At 39.0% G+C, this 25,855-nt stretch overlaps 1 protein-coding gene across 1 annotated transcript in view; it reads left to right on the top strand.

The window, feature by feature from the left end:
- Window positions 1-25,855, top strand: part of psme4b (proteasome activator subunit 4b) — a 47,641-nt gene that overhangs the window by 14,542 nt on the left and 7,244 nt on the right. Inside the window, exons 10-43 of the mRNA XM_042508344.2 lie at window positions 214-392; window positions 1,910-1,996; window positions 2,478-2,664; window positions 3,053-3,142; window positions 3,810-3,874; window positions 4,102-4,252; window positions 5,612-5,710; window positions 5,925-5,994; window positions 7,704-7,771; window positions 8,374-8,577; window positions 10,442-10,599; window positions 10,879-10,974; window positions 11,065-11,120; window positions 11,251-11,307; window positions 11,411-11,466; window positions 11,566-11,664; window positions 11,755-11,817; window positions 12,659-12,754; window positions 12,874-13,005; window positions 14,551-14,760; window positions 14,851-14,987; window positions 15,135-15,188; window positions 15,382-15,511; window positions 16,881-16,962; window positions 18,384-18,537; window positions 18,960-19,026; window positions 19,118-19,243; window positions 19,501-19,653; window positions 19,836-19,940; window positions 21,054-21,145; window positions 21,335-21,466; window positions 21,668-21,870; window positions 22,922-23,007; window positions 23,177-23,305. Of these exons, the coding sequence (XP_042364278.1) occupies window positions 214-392; window positions 1,910-1,996; window positions 2,478-2,664; window positions 3,053-3,142; window positions 3,810-3,874; window positions 4,102-4,252; window positions 5,612-5,710; window positions 5,925-5,994; window positions 7,704-7,771; window positions 8,374-8,577; window positions 10,442-10,599; window positions 10,879-10,974; window positions 11,065-11,120; window positions 11,251-11,307; window positions 11,411-11,466; window positions 11,566-11,664; window positions 11,755-11,817; window positions 12,659-12,754; window positions 12,874-13,005; window positions 14,551-14,760; window positions 14,851-14,987; window positions 15,135-15,188; window positions 15,382-15,511; window positions 16,881-16,962; window positions 18,384-18,537; window positions 18,960-19,026; window positions 19,118-19,243; window positions 19,501-19,653; window positions 19,836-19,940; window positions 21,054-21,145; window positions 21,335-21,466; window positions 21,668-21,870; window positions 22,922-23,007; window positions 23,177-23,305 (3,873 nt within the window). The remainder of the gene's footprint in view (window positions 1-213; window positions 393-1,909; window positions 1,997-2,477; window positions 2,665-3,052; window positions 3,143-3,809; window positions 3,875-4,101; window positions 4,253-5,611; window positions 5,711-5,924; window positions 5,995-7,703; window positions 7,772-8,373; window positions 8,578-10,441; window positions 10,600-10,878; window positions 10,975-11,064; window positions 11,121-11,250; window positions 11,308-11,410; window positions 11,467-11,565; window positions 11,665-11,754; window positions 11,818-12,658; window positions 12,755-12,873; window positions 13,006-14,550; window positions 14,761-14,850; window positions 14,988-15,134; window positions 15,189-15,381; window positions 15,512-16,880; window positions 16,963-18,383; window positions 18,538-18,959; window positions 19,027-19,117; window positions 19,244-19,500; window positions 19,654-19,835; window positions 19,941-21,053; window positions 21,146-21,334; window positions 21,467-21,667; window positions 21,871-22,921; window positions 23,008-23,176; window positions 23,306-25,855) is intronic.

The raw sequence follows: 25,855 nt of genomic DNA, 5'->3' as shown, positions 1-25,855 counted from the left end.
CCTGTCATTCAGGACTTGGCTGGCTCTCTCCGCTCTAACAACACAATAATGAAATGCACAACTGCCGGCAGAAAAAGAGCGATATCACAGATCTGTTGACGGCAGACTGTGTGAATGTGTCTGAGGATGATAACGCAAATGTTGAATGTGTCTGTGTGTGTGTCTGTGTGTGTGTGTGTGTGTGTGTGTGTGTTTATGTGTGTGCGCCTGCAGTCTCGACTGATGCGGCTGCTTCAGCGTCTCCCGGCGAGTGTTGTCCGCCGTGTGCACCGGGAACGTCACGCAGCTCCCAGCTGGATCACGCTGGTTCCTGAGTGTCAGAGGCTGACTGATGAAGACTTGCAGGAGTTTACCCGCAGCCTCAGTGGAGCCGCACTGCTGGCCATGTTCAGGTACTACACTTTGGTAGATGTTAGCCAGAAAAATAACCTTTCTGTATGCAATCTTGCATGATTACACCTGGTTTTGGAGAAATTTTAACACCTTGGATATCTATTACCGTAAGCATCATGACACACGTACATGCATGGATACATAATCCTACATGTACACACAGGCATGTGCATACATATATGAAACAAAAATGTGCATAAACACCCATGCATAAGATCACTATTGAAGTGAACTTGACATGACATGATGAGCTTGTCTTTGCTTTAACCTCAAGACAACGCAGTAACTCAGCATTATTCAGCGAGTGATTTATTTATAGAGCATCTTCAAAGCAAGATGTACAAAGTGGTAAGAAGATAAAACGCAGTAAGCGGACATAAGAGGCTTTCAAAAGCAACAGCATAGCAGAAATTTAGCAACACATATTAATACAACATAGCAGAAAATTATTAGTGAAAAGTAATCACAATAATAGAATCAAACAAAAAGAGAGAGATTAAGAGAAACCCAAAATAAACAGAAGCCAGTCTGTAAAAATAGGTTGCAAGTTGACATTTAAGAACAAAGACAGTGCAAGGCCACCTTGTGCGAAGTGGGAAGGCCGACAGAAACTATTTCTACTCAGGCAGGAATAGACACCATAGGTGTGATTTTGGAGGTAGGCGTGAGCTTTCTGTTGCACAGTCACAGCGGGTGGTCTTGTTAATCCATGTTTAATGATCAAAGTTTCCTCAGACTTCTGTCTTTTGAGCCAGAACTTTGGTTCTCAACTTTGGTCAGCTCTTTGTTTTTTATACCTCCAACTAATTGGTTGCATCTCAGCCATGTTTTTGGGTTTTTTTTGTGCTTTTTTACAGCCAATATCACAGATAGCAAAAGTATCCTTCTAATGTGGTGATCTGCAGGGCTAAATTTGTCTGAACTACTTGAGATATTATATATATATATATATATATATATATATATATATATATATATATATATACATATAAAACATATTTTTTTGTTATTTACTTTTTATTAAGTTTTCCTAAAAAAAACACAGAAACCAAAGTGAAACTTACACTACTTACAGTAGTATCTCAAACAGTATAAAATACTGCTATTTTTATGTTTACTAAGTATTGCTTTAAAGTTGGAAATTCCAGTATTGTGAGGTACTTCACATTAAAATACAGACTTTGAAATGGAGTTAAAAAAAAGGCTTAAATCCTAAGATATATAAAAATCCTTCCCCTATTAACCCACTTTTTGGCAGTTTGACCTACAAATCACTATATCAGTGTTAACTGGGTTAATGTTGCCATGTAGACATGCCATTTGAGTCAGTGCCAGTCAGTTATCTAACCAGTCCCTCAGTGTCTCATCAGCGAATACCGCCACAAAGCCTCAGCAGCAACACGTCTAATCTGGTCAAAGACAGGTCATCTGTGATTATCTACATGTGCATGTGCATGTTGTTGTTGTTGACGCTGTACTGTGTGTTGTTCATCTGCCCTCTTGTGGTGATGTGCAGTAAATCCGGCAGTACGGACGCAGCCTATACTCTTCAGAACCTGGCCCTCCTTACGCCAGAACTTGCCATACCACCTGTACTGGAGAAGTAAGTGTTTGTGTGAGATATCTGTCATGAACCATGTCGATGGACAGTCAATTAATATATAGTGCAACATGAAAAAAGAGTTTAAGACCACTGTTATTATTCTTGGTCTTATTTTGAGTCAGTGGATATTCATGCTCTGGGATTACGTTTCCCAAAATATTTTTTGGCAATATTAACAGGAAGTATAATGTCACCATAGAGTCAGCTGGTTATGGGATATAACCGAGCCTGTATTTGTATACAGTGTATGCACTGATATACAGACAGCTACTGCTACGTTACTTTGATACTGAGGAAAACTTAAAACCGTGATTTTCAAGGAAGTTCTGGAGTTCTGATTTTGATTTAAACAAAATGTAATGTTTTTCTGACGTAAGAGTCTAACACCTTTCTAATGTCATACTGATGTCTGGTTCCAGCTGGGGTCCCTCTGTGGCCCCTACATTTTGTTATTTACATTCTCGCATCTTGTGTATAACAGGACTTATGCAGCAATGGAGACCCTAACGGAGCCGCACACCCTCACCGCCACTCTCAGCTGCATGATCGGCATGGCACGCAGCCTGGTGTCCCCAAACAACCATTACCCAGAGGGCCGTGCGCACGTGATTCCACTGCTCATGGGCTCTCTGCCGGGGGTGGACCCCAACGACTTTAGCAAGTGCATGGTGCGTAATGGATGTGTTGATCAGTAATGAAGAAGGATTATAAGACAAGAAGACAATAGAGCTCTTGCTGATTAAATTCCCTTCTCGTGTACTCTGGTCTATCCTATTAATAATTCCTGAAAGTGGAATGAATATCTCAGTTTGAAGAACTCGCAATTACTGAGGCTCAGTCTTCAGTTTCTGCTTGGATTGTGAAATGGATTGGTTTTCTTTTTCTTGGTGTGCTCATTGTCTCCAGACTACATTAATCCATCACCACACCAGAATGAATTGATACATTTGAAAAAAGTTGTTCCACCGACATCTGGTGGGTTATTTAACTTGGGCCTTGATGGTGTCATATGATGTAAATGTAATGATCTGTTTCCCACTGTGCTGCTCTGTCCAGATAACGTTCCAGTTCATTGCTACCTTCACCACTCTGGTGCCTTTAGTGGATTGTTCATCTGCTCCTTCTCAACACAGCGAACTCACAGAGGTACACACACAACACACAATAACTGTATAGTAACGACAGACGTTAAATAAACACAATTTTAGTTTGACATTTTGAGTGAGTTTACTCATAAGATTGGTACCACTTTCATATTAACTCTAAAATATGCACCAATGGTAGAGGAAGTACTTTGCTCCTTTACTTAAGTAAAGCACTATTGCCACCATTTAAATTTAAGTATGACAAGTATAATAATATCTCCTGTGACTGTTACACTATTTATATTTGTTGTATTTGTTGGTTGAGATGGAGCTAATTTTTAACTCTGGGGCTGCAACTGATGTTTATTTTCATTAAAAATTAATTTGCTGAATTGTTTCTCCATTAATCGATTTATTGTTTGGTTTGTAAAAATTGTGAAAATAGCATACATTGTAAAAAATAACGGACATAACTACTGTAACGTCACCCATTGCTTTGTGGACTCACACACTGTTGTAATGCCTCAGAGACAGCCTGATTCATATTTTTCATAAAAACTTAAAGAGTGGTATCAGTCTAATTAAACTGTCAGAAAGAGTACAAACGAGTATATTTTCGAAATTGTTGAACTAACTTTTTTTTTTAATTATCGGAACTACAAACAGCTCTTATACAAAGTCATATTAAACAAATCCACTAACAAGCCATTTCCATTTCTCCCTCTCAGATTGAAAAGGATGTGTGTTTTGCTACAGCTGAGTTTGAAGACTTCGTTCTCCAGTTTCTGGACAGGTAAGACACAAATTAACAAGTCAAACTGTCACCAAGCAAAGCCTCCTTTTCGACATTTTGAGTAAGAGCATATCTCTTTCTGTTTGAAATGCAGTCTGCATCGCAGGCTCGGTTGGCCACGTTTAACAGCTTTTTTGTTTTTTGTTTTTTTTTCACCATAACGCTGTTGACATTTTGTAGCTGACAAATGTATAAATGTGTGCTTCTGTATGTGTGTGTATCTGCAGGTGTTTTGCTCTGATAGACAGCAGCACCCTGGAACAGACTAGAGACGAGATGGAGACGGATACCCAGACTCAGCTGGAGAGCCTGGTGGAACTGGGCCTGTCCTCCACTGTTAGCACCATCCTAACACAATGCTCCATAGAAATATACAAGGTAGTACACACACAAACACACACACACACACACTCTCTTCTCTCTTTTAAATTCATTAATTCACTTATCACAAACTCTGTACTTTGACGTAATGAAAAACTTCTAATACAGATCGCTAAACTTTAAAGGCCCTGGAAACTAATTTTCTCATTCAGCATATTATTAACTATATTAATATTAAAATTTCTGCCACAGTTAGAACAGTTTTGGTTATTTTATTTATTTAAGGGAATTAGCGAGGCTCAGTTGGAAGAGGAGGATGTCACTGACACTGTGCACCAATAAGGATTCAGCAACATTTAAATTAAAATGTGATGACAGTTGTGAGATTATTTGCTTATGTTGCCAACCAAATCTGGTCAAACTGCACAACACAGTCCTGATAAAGTAGTGTAGCTGAGTTTTAAAGTGTTAAAGTCCCAGTAAAATGGAAATTAAAGCGTCTTTAGCTTCTGTACTGTAACATAGCCCAGTGAAATTTTTGAACTTGCACATTTACAAGAGGGTTTGAATCAAATACTCTGCATTGGATGGGACTGATCAAAGGTGGCTGGGTTTAGAGTTTAGCACAATTCGAATGGCTCCACAAACACAGAGCTCTTCCTATTGCTCTCTGTATTGCTCTTTTAGCTACTTTAGTTTTCAAAAGTGGTGTAGAGTGACTTTTATGACCTGTGTGACTAGCTAGTTTCGTTTAATTGAATGAACTTTTGTAAATATCCCTGAGTGCAGGATGAGTCATCATACATTTGAAACCTTTTCACAGAGACAGAAAAGATGGGGATTATGATGTAAAAATACTTTGATACAGATTTTTTTGGTTTGTTTTTTTTTTTTTTTACATATTTGGCATACTACAATTTAATTTAAACTAGGAAAATGTATTTTTCATTTCACAGGGTTTTTAAAATTCAGAATAAATAATACCTTGAGTCGTTTTTCAAACCATAATTTTGACATTAATATTTTAATACTATAGAGAAGTGTTCAGGGGCTTTAGAAGTACCAATCTATTAATAATACAAATTTAAGCAAAAGGATAACCATTACATTATACTAAATTCATTTAGCTGCATGGCGCATTTGTCCAACACAGTTCACATTAAGTCCATCCAGTTTCAATAAAAAACCCACAACCAAGAATCAAACACAAGATGGAAACCTGGTATCACTCTTAACTTGAGCGCCAAATACTTTTACACACTCATTAAAACCAGAAAACAAATAAATCTAAACTATCACTGTTAAAGTGATAAGTTAAACTCTTGTGTTATGTACTCATGTGAATGATTCAAATTCAAACATATTAATTAGTGCACATGCATCATATGATCTTGCCAAATTTTGCCTCTGTGTTAGGTGGCGCTGCAGAAGGTGTATAACTTTGCCACCTCCAACATCTTTGAGACGTGTGTGTCAGGCAGGATGGTGGCTGACATGTGCAGAGCTGCAGCAAAGGTGTGTGTTCATCAGATTTGTATCTTTATCTCTGTATCTCTCCCCCATTTACATGTCTTACTGTCACTGCATCCTCATTTCCTGTGTGTTATTTTCTTAATTTTCTGTGTTTATTGTTTCATCGTGGAGAAAATTTAGAAGATTTATTTTTAGCATGCTTGTGGTTCTGCTCAGGCATCTAAATGCGTGTGTGCATGCATGTGTCTGTTTGCAGTGTCATCCTGCTGAGTCTCTCCGTCTGTTCGTCCCTCACTGCTGCAGCGTCATTTTCCACATTACTGACAGTCAGTACCACACTCTGTGTGTGTGTGTGTGTGTGTGTGTGTGTGTGTGTGTGTGTGTGTGTGTGTGTGTAGAGTAGATTCAATTGTGGTGTATAGCAGGAAGATTGTACAAAGCCTTTTTAATCTAATGAGTTCATTCACACATTCATTAACTGCTAAACAAAACCTGCAGTTTGCAATTTTGCCTTTGTCAGGTTTTTAACACTTTGTCAAATCTCAGAACAATTAACAGATCTTTTTAGACACAGTGTGAATTCATTAGAATACTCGAGATCTGATAAAAAGGGAAATTGTTTGTTAATAAATGATAATCATTTTTAAACTCATTATACAATTCTCCACCTGGATAATGAAGTCTTTGGCAGTTGGTTGATAAAGTGATGGATAAATGGAACAAATGTTACATTTTAAGAGCATTTACATGTGAGTTAACAATACAGTGCTGCAGGGATTAAGATTTTCTGTAGGTCGACATGGAAGTTAGTGTCATCCTGGTATCTTGGTCATAAAGTCAATCTGATATTTCCATTGAATTACTGCAGAAAAAAAGTTCTGTGGCAAACAAACGTATATGACTTTTTACTCTGAAAGATCATTTTCACAAATGAACACCAATTTCATGATTTTTAAAGCCTAAATGAAATTTCCAGAACTGATAGCTAATATTATGCTATAAAACATGCTGCACTGCGGTTGCATGTCTTAACATCACCTCCACAACAAGGCTTTAAAGCTGTTTTTGGCAAAATGTCATTCTGTAGTCTTATTTAGCCTCCTGTTAGCAAAACACCTGGTTTAGGACACATAAAGACTTCATATTTCCAGGTGGAGGATTTACTGACGCATTTTATTTCCTAGCGCAAAAAAAGTATCTTCGGCTTGTGTTAACCACAGACATTATTTGAGGCTACCAACCAAAAACCCATTCAAAAAACCAGTTGACCTTGAGACAAGGAAACTGGGAGTGCTGAATTGCTAACTCATTTCTGGGTTTTTGGCACTTTTTCCATTACAAGGTGACTCAGCCAGCACAAAATTTAATTTATGTAGCTTTATATTGTATTTCTCAAGAGTCATTTATTTTATTTTAAAAATAAATTATAAAAAAAATATTTTAATTAAAACAGCCAAACTGGTGGAATTATCCATGATTGATCACAACACTATAAGAGCAATCATGCCAGAGTTTTTTTTATATTGTGCTGACTCATGCTATCAACTCAATATCAATGACGTTACCTCGGATCAGCTGTGTTTGGAGCTGAATGCTGATTTCTGAAAGCTCATATGCTCACAGTAAGGATGCTAACATGGTGATGTTGAAGTTAGCATGCTAACATTGGCTAGTAAGTGCTAAAGACAAGTACAACTGGGGCTGACGGGAATGTTATTTCGCAGGTTTTGATCATGAATTGGTGGCTCTATATGAAAAGTCAAGAAATCACCAAAGTTATTACAATTCATTCTGAGGGGAACATGAATGTCTGTGACAAATTTCACTGAAATCCATCCAGTAGTTGTTGAGATATTTCAGTCTGGACCAAAGTGGTCACTGAACGAAAGCCGCCCACAGAGCCAAATAGCAAGCGTGACTAAAACCTGAAATGATCCCGAAATTCAGCAAAAGGAGCTCAGTCTGTCAGGGGAGCAATACAGTACATTATTCATCTTATTTATGTGTGTGTGTGTGTGTGTGTGTGTGTGTGTAGACGAGGAGCTGCAGAGTGAAGACGAGCTGGATAAGGAGCTGTTGTGGAATCTCCAGCTGCTCTCTGAGGTGAGACGAGGATCTATCACCTCCCAAGGGCTTCAGCACTCAAAAAAATATGTATCCTGATCATTTATTTTATCCAGTGTGCATCTAAAAATGTTATTTAATGTAAAAATGATTGAAAAGCCTTTCAGTGGGATCGACACATCTACTTGATGCCATTACAGATCAATTTGTTTTAAGAATATTTTGGAGTCAGGTGTCATTACTTCACTAGTGCTGAAGTGATTTGTCTATTCTCCTTTGATTCAAGTGTTTCTAAAGAACTTCAGTGAAATGAAACACTTAAAATGAGTGGAGCAAAGAGACGTTTTCACTTCTTTTGAAAAATAAGAATATGATTGTAACATTGCATGAGAAAAAAATGATGAATAATGACATTTCTTGCAGTGTGCGCCCTGCTCGGCCATAAATATCAAAGAGCTTTGTCGTTAACCAGAACATATTGATACCCTTTCTGTTTTGTTTTATTACCCCTGGGAGCTTAATGCGAGTGGGAGCAAGCCAGATGCTGTGATTTACAGGGGAACCTCAATATTTAAGACACAACTCCCAACTGAAATGCCTGTGTTTGTGTGTGTGTGTGCTCCTGTGTGTGTTGTTTTTAGGTAACCCGTGTGGATGGTGCACAGCTGTTAAAATACCAGGGGGACCTGGAGCGGATCCTGTGCGTGTGTGTGCGTCTGCGCTGTAAACGTGCGTACACACTCGCCTGCAGCCTCCTGGAGCACACACTCCGGTCAATGTCCCTCATCTATCCCACCGAGTACCGCAGCACCTCTGGAGGCTTCGATACTGACCTCCCTATCCGGGTAAACACACACACGTAAACGCCTGCCACATTTTACGGCACACAGGAAGATTACTTTAAGAGGCACAACAATGACCACCATTATTTAATCTTACTAAATTTTAATGTAGTCCCTCGACTGTAACCGCAGAGATTCAACTGTGGCTCATTTGCTTACATCCTCCAGTGCAAATTGGCTCTTATCGCAGCTATTACAGTATCAAGTCCAGGACAGGAAACAATGAGTTTTTTTGGAAACACAAAATGCCACAAATAGCCTGTAACCTTTAAAACTGCTCTTCTCGCGGTTTAATTAAATGGGACGTTACAGGTTCGGTAATTGCAAGGCAATTTCTATTTCCAGGATGAGAATCGGAGAGCATTTATTAAATTGAAATTAAATGGCTGCACCGCTGCAGAGTTATAATAGTTTTGTTGTTTTCATTCGTTTTTCTATTTTTGTTTAGTCTGTAATTTTCGGGTAAGTTTTGCTTGTTTCAGGTTACCTTTTATCTTTTAAAAATGTTTATTTATAGTGTAGGTTTTATTAGTTTTAGTATTTTTTAAATTTTTGTTAAATTATAATATGCTTTTTGTCAGGGGCAAGATTTAAAAAGTTCAGAATAGGTATTACAGCACAAACACAGTGTAAAGTTTTGCAGCTACTGGAAACGCACATGCTCAACCTAGAATATATTAACAACTTCAAAGCTTCTCTGACTCTATGATTCAAAAGTAAAAAAAGAACGCATATTATCAAAAAATGGATATCTTACAGATTACAACAATTTTCTAATGTACAGAAATACACTGAAATATAATAAACGCAAAATAAGATTATTCTAGTCTGTGCTTTCAGATGCTTTCAAAGGCATAAACAAAGGAAGAACTGCAGCAAATGGTTATAGAGACCATTCAGCAGAAATGTGGCTGCATACTGAAACTAAAAATATCTGACTTCCTGTGCTGGGTCAAAGTGCATGTCAAAGCAAAGGAAAAATAAAAGGCCCATCAGGGGGCAGCCAGGAAAATGACACCCCCCATTCTTTATCCAGCCTGCTAAACTCAGTGGAAAGGATCATGATGAATGCTAAAACATCGAGTAAAAATTGTAGAAAAAAGTCACTGCAAAGTCAGTCTGTAATGTCAGTTATACTGTTTGCTAACATTAGCTAACTCTAGCCACTGTTAGCTACTGGTCACACAGTACCAGATGAGGCCGTAGCAGCAAAACCCCAGAGTTTAATTAATGGTGACAAGGTGCATTTTTCTATTCATGAGTTGAACGTTTTATTTTTTTATGGAACATAGTGCTAAATTCATCTTTTTGAAACGTGCATGATCTCGCTTTAGGGCTGCTAAATGCGAGTTCAAAGATGATTCCTCTCATGTCTGTTTTTGCTGTTTTTTGGCAGCAGGAGACAAAAACGAGCCACTTGCCCTGCAGTATTTCCGAGAAGAGCTTTTTCAATGATATTTTGTCATGTTTTTGTACATGAGTGCAGGGGAAGTGGGTTTCTGTTTTGATGCCAAGGTGGTGGTAATTACAGCTACGTTTTTCTGCTGCTTTCAAACACTGACCTCTTTTCATCTGCAGGTCACGGTCACTGATGCTGGTTTGTTTTGTTGTTGATTTTTCATTTTGGGGTATGAGTTGGGTTCATCTGCTCACATGTCATCTGATAGTAGATCACTTTGATGCAGAATTTGTTTTCTTTTGCCCATTGCTTAGTTTCCTTTACATGTGTTTCAAATACCGGTAGATGACACAAATATGTGGTTTTGAGGCGGACTGGTTGTGCTGGTTTGCTTGCCAGCTGTTTCAGTGGAAACTCTCTTTTTCTTTACAACTTTCTGAGGAAACCTTTTTCTCTCTGCATCTCCAGGACTGGGGCAGAGCTGGAGATGTGGCAGATTTGGGTGTGTGTTGGCACGTGCCTGATCAGGAGGAGGGGAACTTTGTTTTCCAGCTGTTGTCCCGCCTCCTGAGTCCCGAGCTGCAGCGAATCAAGGGCCACGTCTCTGGAGATCAGCCAATGAGCAGGTGTGCTGTCGTTCTTCCTCGGTTTTCCATTTTTAGACGTAATCAGACACAAACAAAACAAAGAAATCTTTCATCGCTGATAATTGAGATTCGTCTGTGTCCAAGAACTGAAACCTGAAGAACATCTGTTTTTGATATCTGTCTTCACGCTCTTGATGAAGCCTAATCAAAAGCACAGAGTGATGAAAAGTTGAATTTAGCTGCTGTGTTGACATGCCAAATAAAACCACAGCTAATACACTGCTGTGAAAGCACTGTAACGTGTGGTGTGATTCACAGGGAGGAGCTGTTGCAGAGTCTTGCTATTGTGCAGCACTGCCTGCTTGGAGCTGGAAGCATGCTGCCCCCTCTGAATGGACCACACGTATCTGACCTGTGAGTCCTGCAACTAACACACAAATACAAAAACACACGATTTCCTGCAGGCTCGTCACGTTTCCCCCTTTACATTTTGTTTCTCCTCAGTGTGCCCTCTATGGTAAATCTTGGGGAGATGGAGCTGCACATCGGTGTCGACTATGGTAAGGAAACACAAGCAGCACAACACACATGCACAAGCAGTCGCTCTCTGAACAGTTTCAGCGGGTGATAAGGCTGCTCATCCTGCATTCTGTGCCCATACGGGACGCCTGTGTGTCTCCTCCCCTCCAGATGATTCACGGGAGAACTACAGAGAGTCCATCTGCCAAACCATGAGACTTCTTCTACGTGAGTGAAGACTCTAACGCCTACACTCCAGCTCTAAACTCCTCACTTTGTTCAGAGTGATGCACAATTAATCTATATCTAATCTACATCCACTTTTATCCAGATCACATCTTGGAGCACTCGGAGGATGACACAAAGTCACTCTTCGTCATCATTAAGGTGATTTTTCTGTTATTCGAGTGTGAAATGTTATTGTTCAGTCCTGCGGTGGGCCCGTAAAGGTCTCACGGCGCCCTTCTTCTGTCTGTCTGCCCACAGATCATCAGTGACCTCATGTTTTTCCGAGGCACTCACAAAAAGGAGTTTGACTCACGTTGGAAAAGCTTCACTCTCGTCAAGAAGTCCATGGAAAACAGGGTGAGTCGGAAAAGGGCAACAAGGCCGCTGATTGTTGTCAGTTTCAATGAGTAAGGGTGATTTAAGTGTGTCGCCTCGCCCTCTTTGCAGCTTCACGGGAAAAAACAGCACATTAGGGCACTGCTCATCGACCGGGTTCTGCTCCAGCATGAGGTTAGTTTAACAACACGCACACTTCATGTAGAGTCAAAGATGTCACCACATCCATGTGGAATAAAATATCTTTTTCAGTCAGTTTTTTGTATGCATTAGCGCAACCGACAGCCATGGTCACAGGCATTATATTTTTTAGTTGTCCATCCCATTGTTGTGAGCACGATTTCTCAAGCATGCCATGAGAAAATGCTTTAACATTTTGGCACAAATGTCTACTTGATCTCAGAAATAAACTAATTCAATTTTTGTTGTCATAAGGCAAATTTCAAGGTCAAGTTCATTCTCGTTAATGCGATTTCTCAAGAACACCTTGAGGTTTTGGTTGGTTTTTTTTTAAATTTTTTTTTATTTGGCACAAATGTCCACCTGGATTCAGAGTAAACTTATTGGGATTTCCCTCAATTTCGTCACAAACGTCCACTTGGACTCTTGGAAGAATGAACTGATTAGAATTTTGTAATTTACACTGTGCACTCACAAAAACACGATTTTGGCCATAACTCAAGAGTTAATACGCTAATTATGACCAAATATTTTTAAAAATTTCTAATTGAATAAAATGATGTAAGGTGATGACATTTTGTATGCAAAAGGTCAAAGGTCAATTTCATTGGGACATCATAATGTTCTGCAAAAAGACTTTTTCTGGCCATTAATCAACATCACAACTCAGGAAAGGAAAACATTTTATCAGATAATGACACTCTGACCTGATGATGTGTCAATCACATTTTCTCAGACATCAATTGAAACAAAGTGCAACTTGACTGGTGCAAACATGCAACAGCAAGGCAGTACTTCTAGTTAAATAATATTTGATGTATTTCTGTGTGAGTAGATGAGGAAGCTGGTGGTGGAGGGCAGTGAATATAAAGTTGTTCACCAGGAGCTGCTATGTGATCTGCTGCTGCTGTCTACCAGCACTTACAGCCAGGTAAAATTAACAAGAAAAATTCAATTTGCTCATGATATTTACATAAATATCTCTGGTGAAATAGTAATTAATTCAGGATGTATGCATGTACATCGGTGTGTTTGTTTGTGGCTTTGCAGGTACGTAGCCGGGCCCAGCATGTGCTGACAACCGCACTGGGAACCTTCAGCTTCTCCTACAGAGATTTGATTCCCCGAATCACACAACTGCTGTCACCACAACACACCACTGGCACACAACAGCAGTTTAAGGTAACACACACACACACACACACACACACACACACACACACACACACACACACACACACACACACGATGACAAACTCATCATCTCTCTGAAATTACTCACAGTGGTCACTGTCCATGGTGCTGAAACTGTCTGATACCTGTGTATCAACATTGATTTTGAAGTTTTACTGCTTGTTTTTAAGGCAGGTAGGCCTTGCCCCACCCTGCACTGTTGCCTTTTTTCTCCTTGCACTCCTGATCTTAGCCTGAAATCTGCTGACTAGTTTTTGTTGACTATCCCAGGAGCTAAACTGGAGATAGAGGGTGATAGCACAGGGCAGCGGTTCTCAAACTTTCTTCAATAATGTACCCCAAGTACCCCATCAGTGTCTGATTTATCAAACAATAACCTTGTAACGTCCTGAAAAATTTGGACATTACATGCAGTTGTCCCAAATCCTACCCTGTTTGTCCCAATGATTTACTGTTATAGCAACAGATGATGTAAACAAGCTAAAACGAGAGCAGTCTGTATGCTATGAGACTCAATTTGATTCAAGATTTATAGGCAGAATGCTGAGGAGAACTGACTTGGTGACACCATATTATTGAAAAATGCTGCACTGAGTGCAATCAGTATTTTGGACCACTACCAAAATGACATGATTAATTAATAAAATAACAGAGGTATGCTGCTGTCACCTGAATATAGAAGACTCTAAATTCAAATGAAAGGGACTCTTTCATTAAATTATCAATTTGTCTGCATTAATTAGTAGATCAATCTTTTTTCTCACCCTCTGAATCCGTGAAAATATTCTGATCAAATCAGTTATGTAGGCTGTAATTACTATTAATAACAATTTACACACTGTTACAAAGTCATGTTTCTTTTTCCTATGACAGACTGCTGACTTAGTGAACAAAAATAATACATTTTCTAGCTACTAAGCTACTAAAATGCTACATTTCAAAAGCTTAAGAATCTTTCATTAAAGTAATGACAAAACAATTATTTGTACAACAACAGAACATAAGTGTCCTCTATTAATACTTTACTAATGACTTATTTCCACAAATTTGCTTTAAATTAATTTAATTATTAATTTCCATCCATTTAATTTTGCCTTTCCAAAGAATATATCTGTGCTTGTAAAATTCATATTTATCATGTGTATTTTATATGATTTTGCAAGTAAGTTCTTGTTTTATCTGTGAAGGACTTAATGAACTAATATTTTTGAAATGGGCAATATAAATGGAAGTTCTTATCAGGGCAATAGACGATGCAAAACATGAGGCACAAGGCAAAAAGTCAGCATAGGAGCATAGAGCAGCATTGTTCCTGTATTTCAGGAAGAATGAAGTTTAAGTCTGGTTTCTAAATGCCTCAATGAAAATCTGACGTGCATATTATTGGAGCTTCAGAGATACTCAAGATGTGTCCTTGAAATTCAGACAAAAGGCCATATTTCTCTGACGCAGACTGATAATTTGTGATGAAGATGTTTAAAAAGCCATACACGATATAATCTGTTGTGTGTCTTTACTTTGTGTGTGTTTCAGGGCGCTCTGTACTGTCTGCTGTCTCTGCACAGCGGTCTTTGTCAGGCCAGTGCGAGGGACTGGGACTGTGTTGGGGATGTGTGGCCCGCTCTGGTTCGCTGTGGCCTGTCGCCCTCCATGACCCTGGAGAAACCGTCTATCGGTGGACTGCTCGACGACGTCTCTGACCGGATCCTTCGCCAGCACGACACCATAGGGATCTATTTTACTGTGAGCAACACTACCATTAAAAGCCAATACAACACTATCCTCATCTGATTTCTTTAAAAATCGCTCCCTTTTGTTCACTTCCAATTCTAGGTGTCTGAATCTTGTGCAGAGATAGCCAATAATATCGCACAGTCTAAAAATCCTGCGCCATGTTTCGAGGCACCGTCAGTAGAGGAGCTGAAAGAGGGGCTTCAACGTCAGCGAATCAGAAACGTGGTTGCTGCAAGGTAGCAATATAATCAATTTTAAAAATGAAAAGTGTTAAAGCACCATTTTATCATGTATTATATTATTCTTACTATCATTGTCATTCGTACTGTCGTAGTCAAAGGAGAAATATTACTGCCCAACACTTTTTTTTTTCTTTTGCACAGGAAATATGAGAAGCTCGTCAATGATCTCTTGGATTGCCTTGAAGACAGTAACCTGTAGGTTTTCTCTCCACCTATATGGTAGATGTATATGCACTTGCTGTGTAAATGTCTATATTTTAAAGACAGTATCAGCATTATGTAACACAGACTCGTTTTGTGAAAAGATAACACATTACAATAAAGAATTACTTGTTTTTTTGTAATTACCAACAGGACTTGTTTGCATATGTGTCTGCTTTTGTTTCAGGCCCTGGAAGTTTGAGCACATGGCCACAGACTTGTTGTGTCTCCTGCTGAGAGATGATCACCCACTGCCCCCCGACGCCGTCCTCTTCTTCACACAGAGCCTCATACATGACTCCATCAGCATACGCAAGGTGTGTGTGTACTGTATAACTGTCTGAGTTTGAGTTGATAAAAGATGAACAGCTTATGGTCATGTATGGTTATAACGATTAAGATGTGGTGACTAAAAAGGCTGTTTGGGGAGGATTAACTACATGTGATATGCCAATCATCAATGCAGAAATATTTAAATTCTGTCCAGACATTAAGATTATGCAGTTATTTAGATATGAAGTTAAATGCCTTAAACACAGATGTACTGTCACAATTTCTTACTGCATACTAACTGTATATATTATCATACTGAATAAGTTATTATAAGAGTTATCATAAGAGTATGTTAGAGATACTCAGTTTACTGCCATGTTAGTTTATTCACACTGGAGAGTTTATTTGTAGTTTAATGTATAAAAAATGTGCCAGATAGCATCAGTTAAAAAAATCAAAACAAGAGCATCACATTAGAGCTAGTTTAAAAATAAAAATAAAAATTTAAAAAAGTACCAAGACAAAGATCCCTCAGACCCATCAACAGAGGTCTAGGCTAAGTCCTGAATATCCTCAATTTCTAGAAACTGGCTTCTGGACTCCTGTTAGTTTGCAAAAGTGGCCCTCAGGCAACAAAAGTTGACTATTCCTGCATAAGTACTATGTTCTTATGTTTATAATGGTCTTTTGGGGCAGACTGCACACAAGAAGTCATCATACTTTGCCATTTTCAACAACAGGAAATGACTATTGGGAGTCCAAAAACAGTGACTTTAGATTGTCATTTCCAATTAAAGTTCAAAAAAGAGAGGACAATGTCTTTCTAAAGGTTTAAGACCTATTTTTCATTTTCCAAGATCTTTCTTGAGGTGTCATCACCACCTGGATTTTATTTTTAAAAAAATTCCATCTGTGCACAGAGCCTCCATTTCCTTTGTGCACTGCATTGTGGGACAATTGTGTGTTGACAGCACACTCACTAAACAAGTGATTTTAGTATGCATTCTGGCTTTCTGAGTAACTACATTCTCAAAATCTGCTTTTAATAAGTGGATCATTATGTTTTGGGACACAGAGTTTTAGGTTGAAGTTTTATTTGTTTCGTATACAGTAATAAATAGCCCCAAAGAGGCCTGTGTAAAGAGTGTGAGTAAAAAATGTAAGTAGATAAAAAAAATAGCACAGTACAATTAAAAGTAGCTGCAATATGTTAAAAAAGCAGCAGTGCCATAGTATAACTGATACTAACCATTGCATATTCTTTCCCACTATTGTTAGTCGGACAAATGCCAGTACAGACAGCACGTTTAGTACCATCTGGTTTTGAGTGGCTCGTATCTTATTATATCCAATCGAATTGTATCGTATTGTATCGTAAATGTTTATTGCATAAACTGTCTCTCTCTCTCTCAGGTGGCAATCTCAGCAATGGCCGGCATCCTGAAACAGCTAAAACGGCCGAGAAAGAAAGTGGCTGTGAAGCCATCAGATATCAGTGAGTATAAGCACACATACACATATCAATCATATACAGTATACAACTATTACAATCAGTAAATGTGTTTGCCAGGTCATGTCTCAATCCTGTCACTGATGCAGTATCACTTGTAAACCAAAACCATGTCTTGACCAACACCAGAGTGTATCTAGAGAAGGCGGGAAGACAAAGTAAAGACCAAGACCACACCAATCTACGGTGCATGACTCGCAATAAAATCTGGAACATGCAAACCATAGACATTCCCCAAATTTATCTGAGAGATCCACATTCTCATAAAACATCCTCAGAAAACAAAACAAGATTTCTTGTAATTTATTTCTTTTGTTCAAGTGTACAATGAGAAATATCTTTAGAAAATAATCAAAAGACAAAGGGTGGTGCAGGAATGAGTCCTATGACCCTGAAATGAGTTTGCACACACGCACTCCCAGTTCCCTTGTTTTGCAGTTAATAGTTGTTTTGAATGTGTTTTGGTTAGATGCTGGAAATAAGTTCAGTAAGAGATTTGCACGTTTTGTTCTATGACATACAATATGTCACCAAATACTCCACTTGTGAATTTTCAATCTTCTAGGTGCCTTAAAAAAGGTGGTTTGCTAAAAAGTGGCTGAATGAGACTACAGAACATCATCACACAGCACATGGTTTTACAGCCTTGCTATTGTGGCGAAGTTAAATTGTGCCATTGTTATTAATTCTGTCAATTTAATTTATGTGCAAAGAATCACAAAAGTTGCGTTCATTTGTGAAGATTATCTTGCTTCAACAACACATGTAAGTAACATGAACTATTGTTCGCCACAGAACTTATTTTCTGCAGTAATGCAATATTAAATGGGAATTTTCCATTAGCTTTTTGACAACGTAACAAGGGTGATGCTAACTAACTAAAAGCAATGCCTGCAGCACTCTATTGCAGATGTGAATTTTGTGCAGAAATTTTCCTTTGTTTTCCATAAGTAAACAAATAGAAACAAACAATAAGTCGCTAATTTAGGCAATCTAGTGTTCTTGCAGTTGTGATCTTGACCAGTCTTGAAAATATCCCTGGAGCCCGCTTTGTCTGAGGCTGTGAAAAAAAACAAGCTAAAATTGGGTTGAGTCCAAAATGAGACCAAGACCTTCAAAAAATGATCCTAAGACGAAGACCAGTTTCTCTAAAACTGCAGTATCAGTTGCAATTTGTAGCTACTGATTTAAATAAATATTACATAATGATGTTCACATTAATTGTGTTGTCATTTCCCACTGAGCAAGAAATATAACCAGAATATAAATCTACATTTGCTTTCTATTAAAGGATAAATTGCTAGAAATTATAAAAAAAAAAAAAAATTCCTACTGATTGTCATCTCATCTAGAAAATGCTTATTTGTGTGTTTTATGACTTTTCGTGTGTTTGCATGTGTGTTCAGGTGGTATAGAGGATCCAGAAGGTGTGTGTGTGGGGGATCGCGAGGGGAATCGCTGGCTGCAGTATGACAGCAACAACCTGCCTCTGAGTGAGGAACAGTGGGATTCTCAGACGTTTGTGGAGAAAACACACTGGGGTTACTACTCCTGGCCGAGGTAAAGACAGAGACTGTTCAGGTGGTGGTTTTAGAAACAGGAATTAACTGCTTTGTTGGATGGAGCTAAATGGCTGATTGACTTAACTGTCTGGTTGATTTGATGCTTAGCTTTGCAGCTAACTGTATGTCTGACTAACTAGCTGCTGGATGACTGATCTGGATGGCTGGATGACTAGTAGGGTGTCGAACTGACTTCCTGTCACAGCCTGGCCTAGATAAGGCTCACTGAACGACTTACTGCCTGCCCTAGATAGAAGAATTGATATATAGGTGGAGCGCCGGCTGGCTTGCTGACTAACTGACTTTTTAATCATTCATTTATCCTCGCTGCTCATTTGAAGACAGTATGTGTCTATCCATATTCTGTTTGTTGTTATCTATAAATCACGGCGGCGTCTCTTTGTCTCCCGCTCCTTTCAGAGAAATGATGATCCACGCAGCTTCTGAAAAGCCAAAAGATGACCTGCCGTATGAGGAGATGAGTGAGGTGCTGCTCACACTGTGCTGCACACAAAATCTCCCTTTGACGCCTCAATATCGCTGTTATTACATTTGGTGTTTGTCTCTGTGTCACTCAGGGTGAGAAGATCATCTTTGAATATTTCTCAGACCCTGAGTTTATTGACCAGCTTATAGAGTTTCTCTCACTGGAGGATCGGAAAGGAAAAGACAACTTCAATCCGCGGCGCTTCTGTCTCTTCAAGGTGCAATTTAAACTATCAGCCTCAATCGATCGAGCACACCTTTTACAAAGAAGTGACACAGCATACCGCCACTAGCCAAGGCTGAATTGAACTGGAATTTGTGTCATCAACTGCTGTGATCCATTGTTCTCCGAAAGACAGCTGACAGTTTACTTGCGTCAAACGAATGACTGTAATCTGTCTTTCTTTGGTTAGAAAAAAAAATGGCTTGGTTCCTCCACACTGAGCAAACCTTCATGCTCACGTTTGATTGACAGGGGCTGTTTAGTAACTATGGAGACGTGTTCCTGCCGTTACTATGGCCTCACCTGGAGCAGCTTGCCAGCGACCCCCATGAGAGCTCCCAGCGCTGTGTGTGTGAGATTACTGCAGGACTAATCAGAGGCAGCAAACTCTGGAGTTTCAGCAAGGTGCTGAAGACACACACACACACACACACACACACACACACACACACACACACACACACACTTACACACACACAGAGCAACAAATACACACACTGCATTACTTTTTGATAAGAAAAGTCAATATTAATAAAAACTTTCATTATTGTGTGTGTGTGTGTGTGTGTGTGTGTGTGTGTGTTCAGGTGGACAGGTTATGGCAGCTTTTGTGCCCTTTGATCAGGACGGCGTTGACCAACATCACAGTGGAAACCTACACAGACTGGGGCACCTGCATCGCTACTGCCTGTGTGAGTCGCTCACTTGCATACAAATACACCACACACAACACAGCTTTGTGCTTGGTAAAGAAAATTGGGAGTTTCTCTTGTTTTTCAAATAAAAAATGTGGGAATAAAACATCGGATTTTAAAAAATCAATAGAACAAACATTCGGCTGGAAATTGGATTTTGAAAACACAGTGTGGAAGAGTTTACATTACGATTTTTTTTTTGTTCTTGTCACTAACATGTCTCCGTGTCGGCCTGGCTATCACTTTGCTCCAGACTGAAATATCTCAAAAGCTACTGCACTGATACAAATAAATGTGGTACAGATATTCAAAGTTCCCAGATGATTAATCCTAAAGATTTTGATGATCCCAGACTTTTCGTCGTGCCATGAGGCTGAGATTTCTAGTTTTGAGCAAAAATTAAAAAGTGAAATTTGATTCTCACATAGATTCTGAATTTGTGAGAAACTGGATGGTGCTGTTTTTGTGCCGCAATGGGTGTCTTTTCCGAACATTTTATGGTTGTTTCAAGTTAGCTAGCTTGGTAGGTATACCTCTAGTTTCAGTAAGTGGTAGTTACCATGGTTACAATATAAACTTTGAAAGCACATGCATACTGATGAGGTGTTGAAGAAGTCGTGTGACATGCAAAACCAGAGGGGCACTCCGAGAGCGCAAACCACCACAAAGACCAAATGTCCTTTCATACAATGGTAACGAAAGTGAAAAATATGTGTATTCGCCCCACTTGGATCCACTTCAAAATTTGATTGTTTTTTTGCTGTGCCCATGCCAAATCCTTCCACTGAATTTCATGATAATCATGCCAGTTGCTTGTCCATAATCCTGCAGACAAAACAAAAAACCTAACCGAAAAACATTACCTTGGTAGCGAAATAAACCAATGACATTTAATTCAGAAATATTAGCATGCTATCATGCTAAATAAGATGGTAACAGCTCTCATCCTTGATACAAAAAACACCTACAGATTTTAACCATTTTCTCTGTTTGCATTGCAGGTAAAAATGTAGAAATGTGCATGCAGTAGCTCAGTGGGTGTATACACGTTGCCAACTTGAAACAGCACTTCCAAAAATAATCCCTTTTTTTTTGGCTGCTGTCCAACAGGAGGGTCGAGACCCCAGGAAACTCCACTGGCTGTTTGAGCTGCTGATGGAGAGCCCGCTGAGCGGAGAGGGCAGCTCATTCAGGGACGCCAGGTATGTGTGTGTGCGTACATGAATAACTATATGCACGGAGTATGTGTGTATGTCATCTACAGTATTGTATATAGGCTTCTTATTTCAGGCCGCAGTAGTAACCTGAGCTGACGTATTCTGGGCTGACGTGCCGCAATAACACGACGACCCTCCTGTCCCTCCATCCCCCTCTCTGTTTATCTCTGTCAGTTTGCTGTATGTGCTTCAGGGAGGTCTGGCCCAGCAGCAGTGGAGAGTTTCTGAACTGCTGCACAGGCTGCTGGCTTACTTGGAGCCCAAACTCACCCAGGTGTATAAGAATGTCAGAGAGCGCATTGGAAGGTACCAAATTACTGATGTTATCTCTTCTGGGTTACATAATCGCGGTTAAATAGGTTAATCTAATTAGTTTGTGCGCACTGTTTGGCCTATTCAATCCTAAGCCTCTTTATTTATCTCCATGTCCGTCTCAACTGCTGCCATCATGTGACTCTTTCCTTGTCTTCCCTCTCTCCTCCCTCTCTCCCCCGCCTCTCTCTCCAGTGTCCTGACCTATATCTTCATGATCGACGTGGCCCTGCCCCACACTCGGCCCACCTCCTCCCCCCACGTGGCAGAGTTCGTCGCTCGGGTCCTGGAGCGGCTCAAGCCCCTCACGTCGGAGCTGGAGATCCACAACCACGTCCACGAGGAGAACACCCAGGAGACGGACAAGCGCACCCAGGCTGTCAAACTTCTCAAGACGGGTCAGAATGTGACTGCAAGCATGTAAACTGAGTCGTGGATGTACAGGGTGTAGACAGTGACTGTGGGAAAAATATCTATATCTGCATCTACATCTTTCTATCTATCTGCTAACTGGCGCCAAATATTAACTGGAGTTTACCATCTTGTTGGCGCTCTGATTTCACACCACTTATACGGCATTAGAAAGTCACTGCAAGCGCAGCGTTCTTGTCTCCCTACTTTAAAACATGTGTCAAGACTTCTCCCAATAATATTGAGGTGGACTTTAATTGTTGGTGCTTACAGCTTTAAAGTATTACATTTAAAAAATTAAATAGCAACATCTCCATAAGACATGGCATCAGAAATCCCTGTTATTCTAAAAACGGCAGCAGAACTGTAAAATCAAAACTGTTTGCTACGATTGAGGAAACAATTTGCTGGAAATAAAAAAGTACCAAAATACATTTAAATGTAACCATTTTCATAAAAAAATAAAGTATTAAATATTTCCCACTATATATTTATTCTTATCAGTGTTTAGACTAGAATTTTCAAAAAAATAAGTTAGTGGAAAAAATAAAATATAAAAAGGGTGTCATAATTATAGCATCTTACTAGATTTGATTGAGTTTGGGGATATTTAAAGTAGTTTTCTACTTGAGGTTGAGGAGTCAGTGTATTTCTTAAGGACAGAAAATAATAAATTTGAGTTTTTTGGGGGTTTTTTTTCAGTAGATATTTTATTTTACATTGAGATTTCCTATTTTATGTTTATGAGCACCTGCTCCAGTTTTTCTTAGTAACCAAAGACTAAATTTAGATCTTATTACTTGCCCTAAAATTTGTGCATTGCTGCTCTCTCAGTTTCTGTTTTTACTCTATTCTCCATTATCCAGATAAATATCTGGTTATGAAATTATCCAAATCATTAGACACTAAATCATGATAGATTGTGTTTTACTACCACAGCAATGCAGTAAGGTCACAGCTCCAAGTCTGTTGTTTTTATGATTTGGCAGCAACCCAAAATCTCCTCTGTGTGTGTGTTTGTGTGTGTTCTGTTTGCAGTGTTGAAATGGTTGATGGCGAGCGCAGGGCGCACTTTCACCACTCCTGTTCAGCAGCAACTGCAGCTCCTGCCTCTACTCTTCAAGGTAAGAACATGCACACATACACACACAGGTCCCAGCGCAGCATTATTACCCACTCAATCTTACTTGCCCATTAAACTCAATTTCTCTCTTCATTTACTCAAAATGGTGCGTAGCTCTGTGTCTTCCTACCTCTCTCCATCTCTCTCTCCCTGTTTCTCTCTCCCTGCAGATTGCCCCGGTGGAGATTGATGAGAGCTATGATGAGATGAAGCAGGATGCTCGCACGTGTCTCTCTCTCATGTCCCAGGGCCTGCTGTATCCTGAGCACATCCCTCTGGTTCTGGCAGCGCTGGAAGAGGTAATATGCACACACAGTCAAACGCACACACTGTCCCACCTGCCTGCTGCCAGTGTTCAGAGCCTAATGCTGCCCAAGGTGTTGTTAGACTAAAAACAACCTGTGCTATTTTAATTTGCTTACTTTGTGAAACAGTTACAGTATTTCTGCTGTGATTTGTTTGGTGTGTGAGTGGCACCCCTGTTAAGAAATCCTAAAATGCTCTCAATAACCGTTGTGTCTGCAGTTTCATTTTTAGATGGTAGACAGGAAAGCATTGCAACATTTTTTGGTTTCACCTTGACACCCAAACCTAAATTTTTTATCTTGTGGGAATACAATCTCATGTTTGCTCACAAATTATTTAAAGGGATATTTTGGGAAATACTTGCTTTCTTGCAGAAAGTAAGATGAGACAATAAATACCACTCTCATATCTGTGTGCTAAATATAGAGCTAGTGCCAGCGGATGGTTTGCTTAGCTTTGCATATAAACAGAAGCAAAGGCAAACAGCTAACCTGGTTTTGACGGTAAAATAAGCTTTTTTTTGCTTTTTTACCTAAAAGTCATGGAAATCTGTTTCACTAATCTGTGTGATGTGTTCAAGGAAGCTTGTAAATTTGAAAATCCAGCAACCATTTCTGTTTTTAGTTTCTGACTATGATAAATGGTGTGATTTTGAGTGGTTTTGGTCTTCCAAACCAGCGGGCATGTTTTCTTCAACAATTTAAAATCAATCAAATGACACCATTTATCCAAACAAAGCAGAAAAGATGTCAAAATGTTTTCTTTAACGATCACCTTTTTATTCTAAAACAAAAACAGGACACCGAAATATGTTAAATAAATGAGGAAAAAGTAATTGCCAAAATGTTTTATGTAAAAGTCACTTAGAAAAAAATTAAAGAAAACAAGAAAACAAATGCATTCTACAAACATCACAAAAAAATCACTAAAATGTCTTCTTAAAAACCCACAAAAAAGGCCAAAGTCTTTAAAGAGCAGTACCTTAGTATATTTAAATATTCAGATCTAATCCTCTTCTGAATTCATTTTTTAAAATAATCTATATTTAATTTCTTAAAAAAGGTATATAGTAATGAAAAAGAAACGATACGCAGTATCAATGGTCATTTCTGAGAATGTATGTTCTTGAAAATTTGCCTTTAAGTCATGGAAAAGCGATTGCAATTTATTGGTAAAAACTTGGGTTGACAATATTAGTATATTAGTTTTCTGATGCAATTAGCTCAAAGTACAACCTTACAGACCTGCTAGCCTTACTGGAGACACTTAACTCATTTTTACCACTGTTTCCAGTCTGTATGCCAGCATTTTAACACCATCATTGTTATTATGTTAGCTTTTTGACATGAGCATGACCGTTACTATGGGCTCTTAACTGGCTGTTTCCCCCTTTTTCCATCTTTATATCAGCACGTTTGTATCTTCTTTGATGGCATGTTAGCTTATTAACATTTAGCTTAAGATACAACCTCACAGAGCTGCTAGTGTGACTGTAAACTCTTGGCTAGCTGTTAGCCCCTGTTTCCAATCTTTTGCTAGCATGCTTACATTGTTATTGTTAGCATATTAGCATTCGGACAGTAGCATTTACCTCAAAGTAAAACTTCGCTACCATAACTGTAGCCGCTTGGCTAGCAGTTTCCCTTTGTTTACAGTCTCTGTGCAGCATTTTCGTGTGTTCATTGCTAGCATTTAGCCCAAAGCAGCACTAAGCACAACCTCACAGACCCGCTAGCACAGGTAGCATAGACTCTCGGCTAGCTATTAGCCCCCCTTGTTTCCAATGTTTTTGCTAGTATGTTAGCATCGTTATTATGAGCATGTTAGCATTCGGACATTAGCATTTACCTCAAAATACAATCTCACAGACGCTGGGCTGTAGCTGTAGATTCTCGACAAGCCGTTTCCCCCGTTTCCAGTCTTTATGCCAGACTTTTGATTGTCATTGTAAGTATGTTAGCATTATGACATTAGCATTAACATTTAGCACAACGTACTGCCGAATTTTAATGTGACAGTGTTTACCTTGTCTGTATGAATGCCCCTCCTGTAACCTGGTAAATGGTGATTTTGTGAGAGCTCATGTCCACGACTTCCCATGTTGTAAAGAGTAGCTCTCCAGCTCAAGTTGAATGCAGCATAAAACCTCACAGAGCTGCTCGCATGTCTATCGACTTTTATGTGTTGTTTTGCTAGCTAGGGGTGTCTTTATATACCAGCAGGTCTATTTATCATAATCTCCATATTCAAAAATGTAATATTGATGTTATGTTAAAAATACAAATATGATAATGTTGTCTAAATAATCTAGCATCTCATAAATGATTACAGTTTTTTTTGTTTGTTTGTTTGTTTTATGGATTTCAGTTTTCATTGGTTTATATGAGCACACAAAAACAAAACCCACAACCAAATGAACATGAAAACCTTTTAGGCTAGAAAAAATAAAAATAGACATGGAATAATTAGGTGAATTAAAGAACGTATTTTTTTATATAACGTATATATAAAAAATACGTTGACAGGCAGACAAAAAAGGTCAA

The sequence above is a fragment of the Plectropomus leopardus genome, chromosome 19 (genome assembly GCF_026936395.1).
Source record: "Plectropomus leopardus strain MGB_pleo_1.0 chromosome 19, ASM2693639v1, whole genome shotgun sequence".
Lineage (NCBI taxonomy): Eukaryota > Metazoa > Chordata > Actinopteri > Perciformes > Serranidae > Plectropomus > Plectropomus leopardus.
The sequence above is the reverse complement of the archived record's forward strand: the minus strand, read 5'-3'. Positions and strand labels throughout refer to the sequence as shown.